The sequence below is a fragment of the Barbus barbus genome, assembly GCF_936440315.1.
Source record: "Barbus barbus genome assembly, chromosome: 43".
In the NCBI taxonomy this organism is placed as follows: domain Eukaryota; kingdom Metazoa; phylum Chordata; class Actinopteri; order Cypriniformes; family Cyprinidae; genus Barbus; species Barbus barbus.
Genome location: NC_136721.1, coordinates 8,572,672 through 8,594,224, shown reverse-complemented (window position 1 = coordinate 8,594,224; position 21,553 = coordinate 8,572,672). Strand labels below are relative to the sequence as shown.

Here is a 21,553-nt window from a genome sequence, read left to right as displayed (position 1 = left end):
AGTGTCTGACATCGTACTTGCAGGTTCACACACCTCTTATTTTTAACATTATTTTTAGTGATCTCCGACTGGCGAAATCGAACATCATTAGCGCCAACGTGGATAACAATCTTACTGAATTTATGTTTAGCATTAGCCAGCACTTTTAAATTTGCCAAGATGTCAGGCGCTCTGGCTCCCGGTAAACATTGGACTATGGTGGCTGGTGTCTCTATTCTCACATTCCATACAATAGAATTGCCAATTACCAGAGCACTTTCATCAGGTTTCTCAGTGGGTGCGTCACTGAGTGGGAAGAACCTGTTTGATGTTTTGATCGGAACGGAAGAGCTGTGTTTTGACCCGCGACTAGGCCGCATCACAGTCACCCAGTTGCCCTGCTGCATGGGCTCTAATGCCAGAACTGAACAAACACACACACACACACACACACACCGTGAACACATACCCGGAGCAGTGGGCAGCCATTTATGCTGCGGCACCCGGGGAGCAGTTGGGGGTTCGGTGCCTTGCTCAAGGGCACCTCGGTCGTGGTATTGAGGGTGGAGAGAGCGCTATACATTCACTCCCCCCACCTACAATCCCTGCCGGCCGGGGACTCGAACTCGCAACCTTTCGATTACGAGTCCGACTCTCTAACCATTAGGCCACGACTTCCCCCAAACTATCCTCAACTAAAGTTTGGATGCGTGTCTCTAGTTCTAAAATCTTCTCTGTCAGCCTAACTATTTCCCTGCATTTATCACATGTGAATCCCTCGTCGCCGACAGAGACAGATAAACTGTACATGTGGCAAGAGGTGCAAACAACAATAGCAGGAGAAGAAGCCATTACTCACCATGATTGATGAATATACCAACTTAACTTACCACTTACCACTGTTGTTTGATGAACTCGTGAAAAACGGAGCGAAAGAGAAATGAAAACTGAGCAAGAAAAAAGAAAATAATAATAGGCGCGAATAATAGAAACACGAGTGGAACCGCGAGTAACAAGCTAGCCGGCTAACGAATGCTAACGCGCTGCACTCCTGGTTTTAATAGCGAATGATCAAATTAGTTAGATTAGTTTGATAGATAATACCAGAAATATGGTGGGAATTAAGTTATATATTATCACTTTAAACAACAGAGAGTGAAAATAAGGTAAAGATTCAATAAAAAAGCAGAGCTACAATCGCAAACCTCTCAGCAGCACAACAGACAGGATAATCCTTATAATCCTTAAATATGACCCTGGACCACAAAACCGCATGGATATATTTGTAGCAATAGCCAACAATACACCAACATTAACGTTAGAATATTAAGTAAAGATCATGTTCCATGAAGATATTTTGTAAATTTCCTACTGTAAATATATCAAAACCTATTTTTGATTAGTAATATGCATTGCTAAGGACTTCATTTGGACAACTTGATATTCACCCTCAGGTTCCAGATTTTCAAATAGTTGTATCTCGGATGGAAACGGAAAGCTTATTTATTCAGCTTTCAGATGATGTAAAAAAAAGGACTCTTACAACTGGTTTTGTGGTCCAAGGCCACAAATAGGATAGTGTATAATTTTGTTTTATTTTTATTAACAATTTCAAGCCATTTTATATTTCCATCATCTCCATTCAGCCATCATGTTATGAAACACACTAGGATGTCAATTCAACCTGCGAATCAACCCACTGTGTTAAATGCATAGACTTCATTCAGTGTATTTATTATTAGAGATAATTATAATGCCTTAAATGACATTTAGTTTTAACAGCCTGAATCATTTCCATCAGCAGTGTGTCTTCTAGGAAAATGTCAGTCAAAGCAACCACCCTTTTCCACGCCCAGAACTTTCCATGAATAACAAAAGCGAATGAAGCTGTTTGTCTTGACGTAACCTATGATTTGCTCTAGAACCTCATTTTATGTTCCTGGAAACCCGGAGAGCACTGAATGTGGTTCTGAAAAAGCCTGTCACTGAATATAGAGCACTAGGAGGTGCCACCTTCTTTCCATAGTTGCATAGCTGGTCCTGCGGCAGCTGACCCCAGACCTAAATGGCATTTTCACACACTCGCTACTGATCAGATAATGGGGTTCATTTAACTGTGCACCTGCGCTTCAATATACTAGAGGCTTAAAAAGACACATGGGTAGGATTGAAAACAGTAAACTTCAATTATTAGCTAGCTAACACATTGATGATTCATTGTATAGCACCAGAAACTTACATGAAAACCCTGGGGATCTTATTCATGCAATAGGCCTACTAAAACCATTAAAAATATTTTCTAAAGAATATGTTGACTGAGGGACTAACTTGCCACCCCTTTGTTGCCACCTGACTCAACCTAACAATAAATGACATTCAGCTTCGAGAGAGCTACTCACCCATATTTTCACTGACAGGGTCATGATATTAATGGAAGCATATTCTGTCAACAGTTTCCTTAGTTAACTTCTATGTAACTACCACTTAAACAGTACGTACATCCACCTTCTTGTAATTTCTGTTGGCCATAAGCATACATGTAAATTAAAATAAATTTGCAGGGGAAAATCTTAAAATGAAATGAGTAATTACATTAAAATTGATTGATTGATTGATTGATTGATTGATTGATTGATAGATAGATATTCTTTATATAAGATTCAATTTTATAGTATTGTTTTTAATTATTGTTTTAAAGATGAAGTTTCAGTGTTAGATATTGACAATCTCAATTTAATAAAATAGATTAAATGAGCATGCAGCAATTAACTACCCAATATAATTTGATACCAATAATTCCATATTATATTGTGTTTTTTTTTAAATGTACAATGTATAAGAAGGGCAAATGACAGTTTAACTTGAATTACATTTAGCTATGCCTTCCAAAGAAATAACAGATATTGCTTACATGTCATCTTGCTGGCAAGACATCTGAAAATCATTCTGTTAATTTTGATTTCATCATAGTTCCCTGAAACTGATTGTGTCCTGTATGAGGTTAAATCTAGCTGGTGATTTACTTTGGCAAGTAATTGGGATAATCTGTCTACTAAATGTCCAACGCTTCGGAGATGCCTCTAAGAAACAGTGAGGTGGCTGTCTGCCATTTTGCTTCTGGACAGTAGCCTGTACAAGACCGTTGACTATGTGCTGGAAGTGCTGACTAAGTTTGTTTCAGACAAATGGGTGGCCTACCGTGTATAGAGCAGCAAGTGGTGAGTGAAGTGATTTATTACTCTAACACCTTATTCAATCAGCACAACAGTTATTTTGGCAGACATTGGCCTGTTGTTGACCTGTTTGTTCAAGGACAAGGTATCAATGGCCACATGATTAAATTAATCATATTGCTAATTCAAAATGAGCCATTTTATTTTTCTGTGTTTGAAAACAGAGCTAATTCATTGCATTAAATATTACTCTGCTACAAAACACATTAAATAATTGTTCTTGGATAGTGATCATTCGTCATGTTTGGTCAGACTCACTAAAAACAGGAGCACATATACCAGAGGTGATTGTTTTGACAAAGATTACTTTAAAGACATATATCTATACATATATATTTCCTGTTCTTTCTTTCTTTCTTTCTTTCTCTGTCCTTCTCCCTCAAATCAAGTGTCATGATTTCACAGTGTTTCAAAGTCTTTATATAGAGCAGAAAAGCTCTATATATTACACGTATATAAACACAACACATTTCTATACAATCACATCATTCACAAAGTTCTATGTTTCCCATTCATTTTTGTTCACAATGTTCTTGCAGAAACCAGAACACACTAAATGCTGAGTTAACCTGGATTTGCTGATAAATAGAAGCTCATTTAGGTTCAGGTATTCTTTGATCAAAAGAAAAAGTGGTTGTCTTATTTCTGCCAAACATATATTAAATTCAGCAGATAACTCAAAAATGTAGAATAGAGAAAGATTATCAAAGAGATACATCACACTAAGAAGGGGGACATGCCTAAATAAAAACGGTTCGAATTGAAACTGTTATACTGACCTCTGCTGTTTATAATTTGGCTGCACACAATATTTGCAAAATTTTGTAACTGTAATGGCAGGAAACACTTTAACATAGACTTTTGTGTATATTGTAGTTTATTCTGGCCCATAACAGTTGACCATTGTGAAAGATCTTAAAGGGATAGTTCACTGACAAATGACTGTCATGTGGTTCCAAACCTGTATAACATGTCTGTCTTCTGTGGAACATTTAAGATATCTTGAGAAATAACTCTCTTTTTATTAAATGGATAATCTTCAACATATTGTGTAGATCAGTGGTTTTCAAACTTTTTAAGAGTGGCCTTTTTCTCTATTTAAATTTATGCAACCCATATATGCAACCATTTACATGCAATCAAGTCAAGACATAAAATATATATAGCAGGGTGGAGCCGGTGACGCAAATGATAATGAGCAACAACTGTGGCACACACCGGTCTCGAGTCCCACGCAGGAGGAGCTCCAGAAGGACCAGGCCCTCCCAGAGGAAAAATTAAGAAAGTTTGCTCTTCCTAAGCATTTTAGATGTTTCTCCCAAAATTCCTTATAGTCCAGGTGATATGTGATTTTTTTTTCACTTTTTCATAAAAGCGTGAAATTTGGTACACTTATAGTTATAGTTTGCGGCCCTAAACATGTTCAGAAATGGAGCCATCGCAAAAACACCTTGTGGTTGCCATGGCGACCATTTTACTTTCCATTTTACTTTCCGATTTTCATCACAGCTCTTGCGCTATGAACTCTATGAAGTTAATTTTTTTTACATAACATTTGATTCAGTGTCATTTATGGGAGTACTTTATTTGTATGTAATAGTACTGTACTTTACATCTGTGTACAGAATACTTTCAATATCATTATGTTGTTCTCACTTAAACACACATTTAATTGCATTAACTGCAGGCAAAAGTTTAACAGATCTAAACAAAATTAATTTGCATTCAAATACATTTGATTTTAATTAGACTAGGCTATGCTCTGTAAAAAATGACTGACGTTCAGTTAGGTGAATGAGTCATGAATGAATCTAACAATAGTCTTTTGACTAACTACACTATGAATTAGAACAACTTTAACTTGAACAGAAATGAAAAGCCTGAAATAACATGTAACCACGCACGTATCTCTTTTGTTTTATGTGCATGCGCCAAAAATACTACGTCATGATGGCACTCTACTTCAGCAGAGTTTGAAAAATGCATAATGAATATAGTATATATTCATATAATATATATGAATAAAGTATATCTTGATATAAACTTTCTTTATTCTTAATTAGGTTGGCTTGAGAAAGCCAACCTACTGATCTGCTATTTAAGCTTCTTCTTATTATTATTCTTATGAGACTACATTTCTGAATGCATCTCCTCCTAGAGCTTTCAAGATAGAACCACCAAACTCAGCCCAGCTCTTCAGACTGTTCTGACTCAAGTTGCCTTATCTTTTCAGACTGATCAGATTTATAGTTTTCATAAAAAATAAGATTAAATGTCATAAAAATCCCATAGATTTACATTGACGGAATGTTCAGATGAGCCAAGACTATTCAAACTCAAAACTGTCAAAATTCAAATTTAAACTCCCAGAATCCTAGCGGCATGCTAATCATGCTAGAAACATACTAACAATATGCTAGTAGAATGCTAATCATGCTAGAAACATGCTAACGACATGTTAGTAACTTGCAAATCATGCTAGTCACTCGCTAATCATGCTGGCAACATGCTAGTCACTTGCTAATCATGCTAGAAACATGCTAGCAACATGCTAGTCACTTGTTAATCATGCTAGCAATATGCTAGTAACATGCTAATCGTGCCAGAAACATACTAGCAACATGCTAATCACTTGTTAATCATGCTAACAACATGGTACTAACATGCTAATCATATTAGAAACATGATAGCGACATGCTAGTAACATGCTAGCGACATGTTAATCACTTGCTAGTCATGCTGGCAACATGCTAGTCACTTGCTAATCATGCTAGAAACATGCTAGCGTCATGCTAGTCACTTGCTAGACATGCTAACAACATGCTAGTCACTCACTAATCATGGCAATATGGTAGTGACATGGTAATCATGCTAGAAACGCTAGCGACATGCTAGTCACTTACTAATCATGCTGGCACATGCTAGTCACTTGCTAGTCATGCTAGCAACATGCTAGTCACTTGTTAATCATGCTAGCAATATGCTAGTAACATGCTAATCATGCTAGAAACATGATAGCGACATGCTAGTCACTTGCTAGTCATGCTGCAACATGCTAGTAACATGCTAATCATGCTAGCAAACATACTAGCAACATGTTAGTCACTTGCTAGACATGCTAGCAACATGCTAGTCACTTGCTAATCATGCTGGCACATGCTAGAGACATACTACTCACTTGCTAATCATGCTAACAACATGCTAGTAACATGCTAATCATGCCAACAATATGCTAGTAACAGGCTAACCATGCTAAAAACATGCTAATCATGCTAGAAACATGTTATCAACATCTATCTAATCTAATCTAAATGTTCAAACTTCAGGCTTTTACAACTGCTTTAAACTTTCAGGCTAGGCTTTCTCAAATCAACCTAAAGTTAGTCTTATCATTCCGGCCATTCACACCCGGCAGTTCTTGCTATGGAATCGGGAGGGGAATTAATCATGTCCTATAATTTACCTATGAAATGCATTCTGATTTCGGAATGTTATCGCGTGCGAGGACCAAGAAATTTGACTGCTGAAAATACAATATTGTATTTTTAACTAAACGATTTAAAATTCAATGTCAGGCTACAAAACAAAATTCAAAGATCCGATCTTGTAATATTTAATGTACATAATTGATATTAACCACCAGTAATATTCAATATATCAGCTACATCTAGAAAGAATGTTGTTGTGTTTATTTTTGCATTTGAAGAGCGAGATGTTCCATTACTGGTTGTGTTTGTAATATGTAATATTTTTGTACTTATCTGAAGTTATTCATTTTGCAGGGTCAGTACAGATTTGTTACTGGAGATACAGTCAAGTCACCTTTATTTATATAGCGCTTTTAACAATACAGATTGTGTCAAAGCACTTAACAGTATCAAATTGGAGGATAGAGTGTTAGTAATGTATAATAATAATAATATTAAGCACTCAATTTTCAGTTAAAGGCATTTCATCATTGAATTCAGTGACGTCATTGTCTAGATCAGTTTAAATAGTATCTGTGAAATCAAATTGACGATAATCGCTAAAAAATCAAGTGTCCCCAACTGAGCAAGCCAGAGGCGACAATGGCAAGGAACCAAAACTCCCTCTGTGACAGCGTATTTCAGGCCCGAGACTCGAACCTGCAACCTTTTATTAACATTTTGTAGATACTGCAAGGTGTATATAAACTTTGGACCTCAACTGTGTCTATTGCTTTTACTCAACTGAACCATTTATAATGACTGGATATGTTTTTTAACAATTGTTCCTCTTTTTTTCCTCAAGGAATTTTTTTCTGACTTTCCTGTCTCTTTGGAACATTTCCGTTCACAGAGACTGTGGAGAAATGGTGTGGAGCTAAACTTCAGACTTTTGAAGTTTACTGCCGATGAAGAGCTTCTGGGACACTGACAAACAACACTTCCCAGCAAGTTCATTTGGAGCTTTGTTTATTTAGTCAAATTTGCATTCACTAATGCTGGAGTAAGATTTTAGAAGAAACCTTTCGGTCCTGTTTAATGTTGGTGCTAGTAAAGGTTTGAGAATTTATGGCCTGGTTTCACAGACAGGGCTTAGACTAAGCCAAGATTAGGCCATAGTTCAATTAGGACATTTAAGTCATTTTCAACAACATGCCTTAGAAAAAACATTACTGGCGTGCATCTTGAGACAAAACAAAGGCACTGATATTTTTAAAGATCAGTCAGTGCAAGTTTCTTTCAGTTGAAACAGCTCAGAATTACACTTTAGTCTGGGGCTGGTCTGTGAAACTGAGGGTACCATTAACACAGTTTGGTTATGTTTTACAATAAGGTCTCATTTGTTGTACGAATGATAATTTTCTTTCTTTATTTATTTGTTTTGTATTAAGTGTGTGTGTTTGTATGTTAGTAATCCTATACGCTATGGAGACCAAATGACTCCACAAAGATAGTAATACCACAAAATATTGACCTTGTGGACATTTTTAGATCCCCAATGGCTTATAGGCTTATACAGAATGATGTTTTCTATGATGGCGAGATTAGGTACTTTTGTATGTATATAAGTGATTTTGCCTTGTTCTCCAATCTCTTTCTAATAAGTGAGTTAAAGTGTTGCAGCTGTGTGTATAGTGTTGGGTTTTTCTTGTGCATAAGCAAAAATCATTTTTGTGTATTTGTTTTAGAGATTGTTTTGTCAGTAAGTGTAGTGGGTTTTCATTTTGTGTTTGTGCTGACTGTAGCTAGGTAATTAAGATTTTTTTTAAATAAATTTTTAAATAGCCTATACTAAATTTCAACTTCATTGCCAGAGATATATAACATTGAAGTACATTGAAATGACATTGAAGTCTATTTTAGTTCACATTAATTGCTTATTCAGAAGTACATATTTACCATATTTCAAAGTACATATAAAATATACTAAAGTCCCACTTAAGTGGTTCAAAAATATCACTCAAATGTTCAACTACGTAATTGCATTTAATGTAATTTTAAACTGTAATATATTTGCAATCAATTACAAATAACATGCATTTAGGTGGTCGAAAATATTACATTTAATTCATGCTTAAGGGTATTGTTAACTGACATTCAAGTATATTTTAGTTAACATTAATTGTTTGTTAATACATTAGTAGTACACTTTAACCATATTTTAAAGACAATAGAAACAATTATAAAAGTACATATAAAGATGTACTAAAAAGTACCACTTAAGTGGTTCAAAAAAATCACTCAAAAGTTCAACTTATTGCATTTAATATCAATTTAAAATGTGATACATTTGAAGTTAATTACAATAACAATGTATTTAAGCGTCAAAAATAACATTTAATTTGCACTTATGTGTGTTCTTTTAAAGTATATTATTTCTGCAATAAGTACACTTTATAAAAGTACACTTAAGTCCACTTCTTTTTCACAAGGGTGATGTTTATGAGATCTCTTTTAAAGCTTAAAGACAACAAATGTGAAAGATCCAGCTTCTCAAAGTAAGGAGAAAGATATGAGCACAGTGTGATGTTGTTGAGATCTCTTTTAAAGCTTAAAGAAGACAAATGTGAGAGATCCAGTGTCTCTAGCCAAGATGAAAAATCTGAGCATAATGTGTGAAGAAGATGAGATCTCTTCCAAAACTTCCAAAAAAAAGAAGTCCATTGTGAGAGTGTTAAAGAGTTTTTGTCTCAGGAGACAAGTGTGAGAAGCAGGAGACTCAAGCAAAAGTCTCCATTTGATGTTAAAGTAAACTCATTTCTGTCTAGGAGAGATTTTGAGATATTAAAGAGATCTCACTTTTGATTTTTCTTTCCTCTGGGCTTTCCAGAATCAAATCACTGAGGGTGCTTTGACGGTGCCTTCATGCACATCTATTTCATCATGGGCAAACTGCCATGCACTATGTGTTCTGACACCTTTCCATCACGGCCAGCGTTAAGTTTTTAGCAAATTGAGTTACAGTAGCTCTTCTGTGTAAAGGGACAAGAAGAGCTAGCCTTCACTTCTAACGTGCATCAGTAAGCCTTGGGTGCCCTTGATCCTGACGCTGGTTCAATGGTTGTCCTTCCTTGCACTACTTTTGGTAGGTACTGACCACTACATACAGGAACAGCCCACTAAACTTGTCATTTTGGAGGTGCTCTAACCCAGTTCTCTAGCCAACACTATTTGGCCTTTGTCAAAGTCACTCAGTTCTTTTCACTTACCTATTTTTCCTGCTTCCAACACATGGAATTCAAGAACTGACTGTTTTTTTATTGTTTATTTAGTACAGTTGGAGAGAGGACAGAAAGCGAAAAGGGGGAGGGGTTTCGGAAAGGACCACGAGGCCAGGACTCGAACTCGGGTCGCCCAGCCTGATCTAACAGCAATTCATACGGATTTTACGAGGTGGCCAATTCGTACGACCTCACTCGTACAAATTAATACGACTTTTGCTAAGTCGTACGTATTTTAAGAAGTGCACAATTCATATGAATTTGTACAAATGACCTACACCTAATACCGCCCCTAAACCTACCCGTCAGTCTAGACAAATAAAAAAAAATAGAGTGAGGTCATACAAATTCGTACGAATTAGCCACCTTAGCCACCATACAAATTGGTCGTGAGATAGCGTTGGGTCGCCCAAAAGCACTAGCTCTGACAAAAACTGACTGTTCACTTGCTATCGGAAATCTCACACTTGAGGGGTATCATTGTAATGATTAATGTTGGAAAGGTTACTTTGGGAATGTAATAGGTTACAGATTACATGTTACCCATTGAAAAAGATGATTAATTGAATTTACAAATTTTTTTATGGTAAGTGGTAGCAATCAATTTATTTTAGCTACATTTAAATAAACTTAGTTGACTAACTTTTAAGAAAATTTATTTAAATGTAGCTAAAATGAATTGATTGCAACCACTTACCATTAGAAAAAAAAAATTGTAAATTCAAGGAATCATTTTCAGTGATATTGTGTAACTGTTTCAATTACTTTATTAAAGTAATGTAACTGATGACATTTACTGATGTATGACAAATCTCAAAGTAAAATCTATTTCTAGCCTTAAAAAAGTGGTGAAATTAATATGTTAACATGTTATGTTAAAATTAATAAATGAACAGTTGTGAACAAAGAAATAAAAATATAAAAGCTTTTTAAAAAGATTTTTATAAAAAGCAAATACTGATTCATTCACGTATACATTTGTTCAAGTAATAACACTTTTACATGCATATGTAAATTAATACGGATCGGCATCTTTATCAAGGTCTTCCACTTGAGAGATACGACAGGAGGGTTGGAAATGATTCACGGCCGATCACCACTACTCCATCTTCACCCTCTGCATTCTCCTGGCATTGAATAGAAATCTGAAAAAGATTACAAATTACAAGCACTTAAAGCCATGCTGTGAATATAATATGGCCAATATGTGCTATATCATGCCAAAACTGTTTAGCCATGACGGTATTCACAATAGAGCATGACCTCTCATACCATATTTCTAAAATAATACAACTGAGCAAAATCAGGTTATGACTTACGTTTGGTTGACTAATGGAATGGAAAGGATTGTGAAATAATTCAGATTCAAACACCACTTGTCCATCTCGACCAGCACAGTTGTCCACACACTGGACAGGATACTAAAACACAATAAAATGGATGTCATATGCAAAATAAAACCTTTTTTAAAGATGTTTAATGAATGAATGGTTTGAATAAACCTGACTACCTTAAGAACTTGCCAAGTATCGACGACAGTTGGACACAATTCAACATCTTTCAAGCAGGAGAATTTGCAGCATGTGTTCCCCTAATTTAAAAAGAAAATCATAATGTATATAATTAATGTAAAACCTAATGCCAAAAATATGAAGAACAAAAGATATCCCTGTCAAGAGCAATGCAGTCTTTATCGGACGGAGTGCCTGTTCTGCGATGTTAACGTATTTGCATTCCAAACAACTTTGTGTATTTGCATTGTTTAAAAATAAAGTTGCAGTTAAAATCTCTTTATCTTAATTAATGAAAGAGACTGGTTATTAATTATTATTGAGAAGAGGAAAGGTACCGATCGTGAAATTACTTTGTCACTTGCTAGCCCGAAGCACTGCTAGAGCCTCTGTACAAATTTTTCAATTGTAGAGAGATGTTTGAAAACTAAATTAAATTGTAGGTAACAGTATTATAAACTACAGCATAAACAGTAGTTTATAATATATATTAAGATAAACTATTTAAAATTGTGTTCTTGTCTTTTTGCCACTAGCATGCTCAGCTCCATTTTGTCCTTCCGGTTGGACATCTATGCCAAATTTATAACCACAGCAATTTTTTTCAGGTTTTTAAACCTTTGATAGCTATACGTAATTGTACATTTATTTTTAGATTACATACCATTGAAATGCCTTGTAGGTATGTTGCTGTTCTTGATTGTGTAGATTTGATCGTCGTAACAATACGATTAGCTTAGCTACGTTTTAAACGCAAGCCCTCGATGGTTAGTATGTATAGAGATTTGTTACGTAGTGCGATGCATTCATTCTGATTGGTGGAAAAATAAGACATTTATATGAAATGCATAAAGAACTATGAATTAATGTGTTATTAATACATTAGATTTTGCAGCAACATACACAAGAGGTTGACACATTATAAAAACATTGATTAATAATATGAACAAACATAATTATATATCAATGCTTGACAGATCAGTATTAAACATTCAAATAATTAAACTTCTCATAAAATGTGATCAAGTATTTGAACACTTTGTACATGTAAGCAATTTAAGTGACTAAACATTTTTAACAATATATCCATTGTTTTAGTATTTGAAATTAATTTAAAATTATACCTAAATATTTTGATTGTTTTGATTGGAAGGTGTTCTTGTGCGGTCTTTCTTTACCATAAATGTCATTTGGTTATATATTGACCTGTAATGCAAAAACATTTATACATTTTAAGCTTGCATAAAATGAGCAATTTTTTTTTTTTTTTTTTTTTTTTTTTGGTCACATCATATTTGATGTCCAGTGTATTACTAAGCATTATGTAGACCTACTGTTTGAAGTTGAAGTTTTTACAAAAGTTATTGCCAACCAAAACTACAAAAGAAGTCAACAATGTAAAGCTTTCTAATAGTCATATATCACAGCAAAAAGTTCATATCACCTTTTTGTCCCTGGGTTCCGCATGGTTAAATGAAGTCTTGACACTATGAAATTTCACAGTGAAGTAAAATATCCAGACAAAAATAACCCCAAATGTTGAAGCATACTTCCAATGGTGACTACTGACTTTGAGAACAACTCCTGAAAATAATGATCACACCTTGTGTTTAATGACTCCTGCTCAAAAATGTGAAAACACTTCATATTTGTCATATTTCCTGACGTAATTGCATACCAAAAAAAAAAAAAAAGTTGACAGGCTTGGCAGGGTTCTCAAATAAGGGAATGCACTGCAACATGCACCAGTAAAGAAACAATGATCCAGGCGTGGCTAGGCAAATGAAAGGCAAATATTTGACTCTGACTCTGGGCTTTTAACCATACTTGTCCTTCTTGATTTGACTGCTGGTTTTGATACTGTCTCACATGAGATACTTCTCGACAGGTTGGTTTCTATTGGGATCACTGGCACTCCTCTGTCTTGGTTTAGGTCGTATTTTTCTGGACGTACTCAGTGTATTCAATTAAAACATTTTAAATCAAGAATATCAACATCATCTGTTTTGGGCCCGCTTCTTTTTATTATTTATATACTTCCTCTTGGTTATATTTTGAGGAAACATGGTGTTCATTTTCATTGTTATGCAGATGACACCCAACTTTACCTGTCTGCCAAACCCACTGGTTCTTTTCCACCACCATCTTTATCTAGCTGTTTAGTTGAAATTAAACATTGGCTTTCAGCAAATTTTTTGAAGCTAAATGGCAACAAAACTGAGGCCCTACTTATTGGCACTAGATCTGTTTTGTCTAAATCTAATTGTTTTTCTTTGTTCATTGACAATAATACAATACTTCCTTCTTCACAGGTTAAAAGTTTGGGTGTTGTCATGGATAGCACACTATCCTTTGAAACTCAAATTAATAATATCACACGGACTGCATACTTCCACTTGCGTAATATTAACCGTCTCCGTCCCTTTCTTTCTACCAATAATACAGCAGTTCTTGTTCATGCTGTAGTTACTTCACGTATAGACTACTGCAATGCCCTTTTCACTGGTGTTCCTGCTAAATTGTTACATAAGCTCCAGTTGGTTCAGAACTCTGCAGCTCGTGTTCTTTCTAGAACACCTTTTAATGAGCACATTTCTCCAGTTCTTCAGCAGTTGCACTGGCTTCCAGTAAAGTATCGAGTAGAGTTTAAGATCTTGCTTACTTACAAGGCACTTCATAATCTTGCACCTCAATACCTTAATCAACTTCTTCATGTCTACACCCCTTCACGTGCTCTTAGATCCTCATCTTCAATTTCTCTTGTGGTACCTCGGATTCGACTAACTACCATGGGTGCCAGATCTTTTAGCTATGCTGCCCCCCGCCTATGGAATTCCCTTCCCAATGATATTCGCAATAGCAATTGCTTGCTGACTTTTAAAACACATCTTAAAACATATCTCTTTATACAGGCTTTTTTATGATCTGTATTATTGAGTCTCTACTGCATTTTACTTGTATATGTATAGAGTTTGTTGTGTGTTTTTGTTTTATGCTGTGATTTGTATTTTTCATTTTGTGAGGTGACCTTGGGTGTTTTGAAAGGCGTCATTAAATACAATGCATTATTATTCCTTGTTTGTAGCAGCAGTATTAACTTTAGCTCCAAGGAAGAACATTATTTTATTGTGCATCTGTGTATGATGGATTCTTTTACCTGATCAACATTTTATGAAGTGATAGGGCCCATGTTAAACTCAACAAACTCAACAGGGGTTGGCTGAACTGAGTGGCCAGTGCAAGCAGCAATAACCCATCAGTCGTGATCATGGTCATTTGACTGCTTTAATCGAGATAAACCTCTCTAAAATGTGGATGTAAAATAATAGATCCATTAGAATAGATGCACAATTTTAAAATGATGTAATTTCTTGCAGTGGGAGTGGTAGGGAACGTGTTAAATTTGGAGCTGTGTGTTTAAATTATAGTGCTGCAGCCATGCCATCAAAAACCAAAGACTTATTTTCTTCTGGCTTGCTTAGTTGGGGACACTTAATTTCCAGTGATATCGTCGACTCGATTGCACAGATTCCGTTTAAACTGAACTGAGCTGGATTATGACATCACTGAATTCAATGATTAACTGCCTTTAACTGAAAACTGTTTACTATTGTCCTTTTGCATTATTGACACACTATTTTCCCATTTGATACTGTAAAGCTGCTTTGACACAATCTGTATTGTTAAAGCCCTATATAAATGAAGGTGACTTGACTAGACTATGGATCAGAGCCATTTTCCTGCACTCTTAAAAATAAAGGTGCTTCACGATGCCAGATAGAAGAACCTTTTTTGTCCAAATGGTTCCATGAAGAACCTTTAACATCTGAAGAACCTTTCTGTGTTACAAAAGGTTCTTTGTGGTGAAAGAAGGTTCTTCAGATTGTAAAAAGGTGAGAAAGAGATGGTTCTTTAAAGAACCTTTGACTGAATGGTTCTTTGTGGAACCAAACATTGTTCTTCTATGACATCGCTGTGAAGAACCCTTTAAGCACCTTTATTTTTAAGAGTGTATGGGGTTTTCAATTTATGAGTAAAACAAGGTCTGTGGTAAATATTTACTGATGATACTAGGACGGTTTGCTCTACAAATTGAATCACACACCTACTGAAAACCTAAAATTTGGAGCAGTTATGTTTATTTTTTTTAAAACATATGTTTGTAGTAGTAACTACATAAGAACTCTAGGGGTGTGAGTTCGTGCAGTTTACATTGTACAACAAAACACCCAAGTATTATCAAATTGTTAACCACAGACCTTAATTAAAAAAAAAAAAAAAAAAAACATTACAAAATCCCATAGGACAATCTGAAGGCAACCCATGGCAATTTAGTCTTCACAAGGATAAATAAAAAAAATATTTTTTAAATAATACATTTTATTTGGCCTACAAAGTGTTAGGCCCAATAAATAAGTATAAGTAACATGAAAATCCAACCTTTGCTCTTTTGCCTCGTCACAAGGGTCAGTATGACTGGCCGGTTATCAGTACAGGAGTAAAAGCAAATGCTTGTCACACATCTGGCAAGTGCAACCAGTGCAAAGCCAAAAGCACGGGACGGTAAACTAAAATCTCTACCATGGTGAACAGGAGGCGAAATGGATCCCGTGCTAATGGTCGTGCTGGTCGAGGAGGGGTTCAAGCACAGCAACAGCAGCAACGCAAACGGCCACCAATTAAGGTTAGTAGTAATTTCAGAATTTGACCGTGCAGCATCTGTTTGGCTCTGAATCATGGACTTTCCTGCCCTTTCTAAAATATTTACTATAAAAGAAAAACTATAAAGAATATACTATTTAAAAAGTAACTATTAAGAATATGACTACAGTGATATATGTCAATTTGATATTAAGAAATTAAAAAATATGCATGTCTCTAGACATTAAGATTTGCATCAGTATAATATAGAGTTGTTTAATCACCCATGAACGCTGTAAAATACACTGAGGAAGGAAATTATATGAAACAAAAAGAACAGCGCATGGCTTTCTATCATTGGTATTTCTCTTACATAACCTCTGGAGTTTCTTATCTGAGTGCATGGTACAGATTCCAAGCCCAATGTCTTCCACAGTCTGTATCTGTCCTACAGTCCTGAGGGCTCCCCTCCTGAACAGCTGATGGTTCAAAGGGCAATTACAACATCATAGATTATTGGGAGTTCATGCACACACTCATTCATGCATGTTTATCAAACAGCAGAGTGCTTATGTTCAGTTTCTCTTATCACACTTCAGATAGAAGATCATTTCAACTTTGTTCAAGGAAGTACCAAAAACTGCAATTAAATCTTTACACAGCATTTTATTAAAAGATCTAATTACTGTAATTTTTGTCAATTCAGAGAACTTCACCTGTTCTATTCCACACCAGTTTTGTGGTTTACATGAGCTTGATGCCATTCATTTTCTTATTATGCATTATAACAGACATTTCTCTCACAGGCTCTTAGAGAACCAGCCATCTTTGCTAAACAATCAGACAGCACCTCGGACACCCCACATGACAAAGTGAATTTAACTCAGGCTCGCCGTGGCACTCCAGGTAAGAGAAACAGATAAGTTTAACTCCAATAATTTGGTGAATCCAAAGTGCAAATATGTTTGTTTTGATTTTGTGCAGCTCATCGGCCCGTACGAGTGTATGCCGATGGAATCTTTGACCTCTTCCATTCAGGCCATGCCCGGGCTCTGATGCAGGCCAAGAATTTATTCCCAAACACACAACTGATTGTTGGAGGTGAATCACACTGGCACATGTACACTCTTCTCCAGTTTTGCAACAATACATACACATCTATGTCATCACCTTCAAAAGTGTCCAAAATTTGAAAAAGTCGTTGTGTATGTATGGCTTTTTTTTGCATTATTTTAAACCATGTCTGATGAATGCTACATACCTTGTGTGTCTCTCTTTCAGTATGCAGTGATGCCCTGACACACAAGTATAAAGGCTATACAGTGATGACAGAGGATGAACGTTATGAAGCCCTTATACACTGTCGTTATGTGGACGAGGTGGTCCGTGATGCTCCCTGGACCCTCACTTCTGAATTCCTGAAAAAACACAGGGTAAATTCATATGTAGTTAATTGTAATATATCTATATCTATCTCTCTCTCTTATATATACACACACACACACACACACACACTCTCTACCAGTCAAATGTTTTTGGACCGTAAGATTTTTTGCTCACCAAGCCTGCATTTATCTGATCCAAAATACATCAAAAGCAGTAATATTGTGAAATATTTTTACTATTTAAAATAACTGCTTTATAATACATTATAAAAACTGCTATTATAATATATTTTAAAAAGTAATTTATTCCTGTCAGAGGCGTCATACCCATTCAATGGCCCACATTTTTGAGCCAAGTGGATTTTTAATGTAGCTTTCAAAAGACAAAAAATAGCCGATTAATATTTTCTATATTTGATACAATCAGACCTGCGTGATTAAATCGTTCAGTGCGTCATATCATCAGCTGCTAAATTCAAATCTGCATTCACTGGCTGGAGCTGAGCCAGACGAGTTTTTACAGCACTGCGCATTATAACCAATCACACACGATGCTGTTGAGCTTATGAATGCAATGACCAATCAGAGGCGTTCAAATGAGTCATCGCTAAAATGCCGGTGTTTTCTTTGCTGGCTGAATGAATACCTCTTTCTGGCGAATTCTCTCGTTATTAACAATAAAGTGCAGATGTGTATACGAATCTGTAATTCGTAGATGTGTAGTTTTTGAGAATACTTGAAGTAGACTGACGGTGAAAAATGTTCTTTGCTCTCTTTCTGTAGCTACAATGAAAGTGATTAGAAGCCTAACTTGCAATATTTTTATTCACATTAACTTTTAATGTTAAATTCACATTAAATATATGTATACGTCCTGTGCGCCCATGGGCGTGCTGGTCTGAAAACGAGGTGTGTTCATGCGCATTGTTGGCGCGTTGCTATTTTGAGGCAAAAGAAATAGACCGTGCCATTGACCAACTAAAACCTGGTCTAAAGTCAATGGCGCAGTATTTTTTATTTTTATGTTATTTAAAGGTGGGTCCACAATTGCGTACACTCTGCTTATTACACACATAGGGATATGCACCAGCACACAAACATGCCAAATATTAAAAGTTAAAGGATTACAATGTAAAAGATTATTATTGTGTAGGTTACATAAATATAAAAATGCCTACAAGCCATAATGGATAGTCATTGCATGTATCAGAATGAGGCTTTCTATTTGCTTGCGCTCGAGCAGATCCGTTTCAGTCTTTGCTGTTGCAAATTCCGCCTTGTAAATAGCGAATCCGCCATGGCGCGAGCGCAACTGGCTCTTAAAGGGAATGGGAGATGAGACTCTGATTGGTTTATTGCACGTTTAGACCATGCGCCGGGTGCACCGACCGTTTTCCCGTCGTTAAACTAGCAAAAGTGGATTCGGACACGCCCTAAGTGCACCTGTGCCTTGCGTTTTAGACCTTGCGCTTGATCGTTAAAATAGGGCCCTTAGTCTCAAATAGCAGCTTGCCACTTCTGAGTAAAACCTTAATTTAGGCCCCAGGACTGTTTGTTGTGCTTTCTCCCTCATGTGTCCATATTTGGTTATGTTCCTGTTCTCGTTATGTCATTATTAGTTCATCCCCCTCACCTGTCTGTCCCTCATCAGATCCCCTACATATACCCTGCGTCTCAATGTGCATACTATCCACCCTATCTGCCCTAAATAGCATTGAAAATTACTACTATCACATAGAATTTAGGATGGATAGTATGAACATTGGGACGCAGGCATAGTCAAGTCTTCGTCCGGTATTGTGAATGTTACCTCGTGTGTGTGTTCCTGACCTGTCTGGACATTACTTATGGAATTATTAAAGTGTTATTGGAATTCTTCAGCTTAGTCGTCCAGCCTAATCCCACACACCACTGCGTGACACTGATATATTATAGTTTTTTAGAGTTTCTTTATTCATTTTGTGTGTATTTTTATCATGTTTATTTTCTATTTTAATTTGAGTAATTTAGTAATTTGAGCATTTTTTTCATTTAACTAAAAAAAAAAGTTAAAAAAATAAAAAAAAATAGCTTTTTATTTCAGTTAATCAATGTTTATTTCATGTATTGAATATGTAATAACCCTCCCTGTTAAACATTCAGCATCATTTTAACATTTCTATTTTATTATTATATTTATATATTTATTTTTTAATTAGTATTTAATGCTATAAATTTGCAAAATAATAAAAATCGCAAATTACATTATAGAAAATAGAACAGCTTATATCAAAATTAATTTTGAGAGAAAAAAAGAGGGTTAGGCCCATGGAGAAGCTCATCCAGTAACCAAAAATGTCTATAGTGGGATCACTGCATAAAGTGTGGTATCCCTGTGTCATGGTGTCATACCTGTTTATTTATTTTCCTGTTGTCCTCAGATTGACTTTGTGGCACATGATGATATCCCATACACCTCTGCTGGATCAGAAGATGTCTATAAACATATCAAAGAAGCAGGTAAAGACTTAAATAGCATCCAAAGTGTACATTTATAGAACAGAGTCAAAGACTCAGTTATAAATATGAATTTCTGTTTGGAAGGAATGTTTGTGGCTACTCAAAGAACGGAGGGGATCTCTACCTCTGATCTCATCACACGTATTGTTCGAAACTATGACGTCTATGTCAGGCGTAACCTGCAGAGAGGATACACAGCACGGGAACTCAATGTTGGCTTCATCAAAGTAAGAAAGAAACTGTATGACTTCAAAAGGCTTGGAATACAATAAAATGGCATTAACTACTGTTACACTCTTAAAAATAAAGGTTACAAAGGAGGGGTTTTGCAGTGGGATACTATAGAATAACCATTTTGGGTTCCCAAAGGAACCTTTCAGTGAATAGTTTCTAAAGTGTAAAGAACATTTTAATAATCTAAAGAACATTTTTCACAAGAAGGAACCTTTTGTCCATTAAAAAGTTTCCATAGATGTCAAAGATTCTTCATGGAACCATAGATGTCAATAAAGAACCTTTATTTTTAAGAGTGTATGGTACTTTGGAGCACATCCCTAGCTCCCATTTGGTTTTATGATACAGAGAAGAGTTGCCATGACATTTGAAAATATGCAAAAAAGAAAAAAAGAAAAGCTAGTATGATATGAGGAAGAGGAAATTAAGACATCATTTACGTCTTTAGGTGAACTAGCTATTTTTACTGACAGGAGAAGAAGTATCGTCTACAAGAGCAGGTGGACAGAATGAAGGAGACGGTGAGGACGGTGGAGGAGAAGTCCAAACATTTAGTGCACCGTGTTGAAGAGAAGAGCCACGACCTCATCTACAAATGGGAAGAGAAATCTCGCGAGTTCATCGGAAACTTCCTGGAGTTGTTTGGTCCAGATAAAGCCTGGGTAAACGAAGGACATTAACAAAGCTGAGGCATTACACGTACAGTGTTATTTTGCATTTCAAATGAATGTTCTTTTATGTTGTGTAGCACATGATCCAGGAGAGGAGTGGCCGTGTTCTCCAGGCTCTGTCTCCCTATCAGTCCCCAAGCACTTCGCCAAGCTCCAGTCCCACCAGAGGACGCTCTACATCGCCCGTCACCCACTGGTCCCTGCTACGCTTCCGTTCACCACCGCCTAAAGGTGCTTCTGTCAGCAGCAGTGAAGGTGACGAAGGGGAAATGTAGATGGATGCTGACTCTCCGACCTCCTACACATTTGCGCAGACACCCTTGCGTTCATAATACAGATCTACAAATGCATGCTTCTCAAAGTCCAAACTGACTTCATAATTCTATAGAAATTTTTTAAAAGGCATAATTTATATTCCCACAAAACTGAACACTTCATAACTTGTCTTTCAACTTTAAAGGCCTGTTCACACCAAAAAAGAAAAATATCGCTAACTAAATATCACACCAACTTGTGACAAATGTCTGTTTATTACAAGTGTGCACTGCTTTCTCTATCATTGTTATAGCTGTGATGTGAACTTTCCTATGCACATAGAATTAAAAATTATTAAAACTTAATAGTTCTTTTTATAGTAATTGTCATTGTTGTGAACAAATAAACATACTTGTGAGTATTTTATTAAACACTATGTATTTTGGGTGTACCATTG

The 21,553-nt window shown here is 35.9% G+C and overlaps 1 protein-coding gene across 1 annotated transcript; it reads left to right on the top strand.

The window, feature by feature from the left end:
- The first annotated feature begins 15,928 nt into the window (after positions 1 to 15,928).
- pcyt1bb (phosphate cytidylyltransferase 1B, choline b) lies at positions 15,929 to 21,314 on the top strand. The gene is made up of 8 exons (XM_079405811.1): positions 15,929 to 16,095; positions 16,859 to 16,958; positions 17,037 to 17,153; positions 17,334 to 17,485; positions 19,858 to 19,936; positions 20,021 to 20,163; positions 20,644 to 20,832; positions 20,919 to 21,314. Exons 1-8 carry the CDS (start codon positions 15,994 to 15,996, stop codon positions 21,114 to 21,116), a joined length of 1,080 nt encoding a protein of 359 aa, XP_079261937.1. The 5' UTR covers positions 15,929 to 15,993; the 3' UTR covers positions 21,117 to 21,314.
- Positions 21,315 to 21,553: the final 239 nt, after the last annotated feature.

Excerpts from the sequence above, each read along its gene's own strand:
- pcyt1bb (XM_079405811.1), top strand. The coding sequence starts at position 15,994 with ATGGTGAACAGGAGGCGAAATGGATCCCGTGCTAATGGTCGTGCTGGT. Across the intron at positions 16,959-17,036 it reads GGCTCGCCGTGGCACTCCAG|CTCATCGGCCCGTACGAGTG; the intron begins GTAAGAGAAACA and ends GATTTTGTGCAG. Across the intron at positions 20,164-20,643 it reads TCAATGTTGGCTTCATCAAA|GAGAAGAAGTATCGTCTACA; the intron begins GTAAGAAAGAAA and ends TTTTACTGACAG.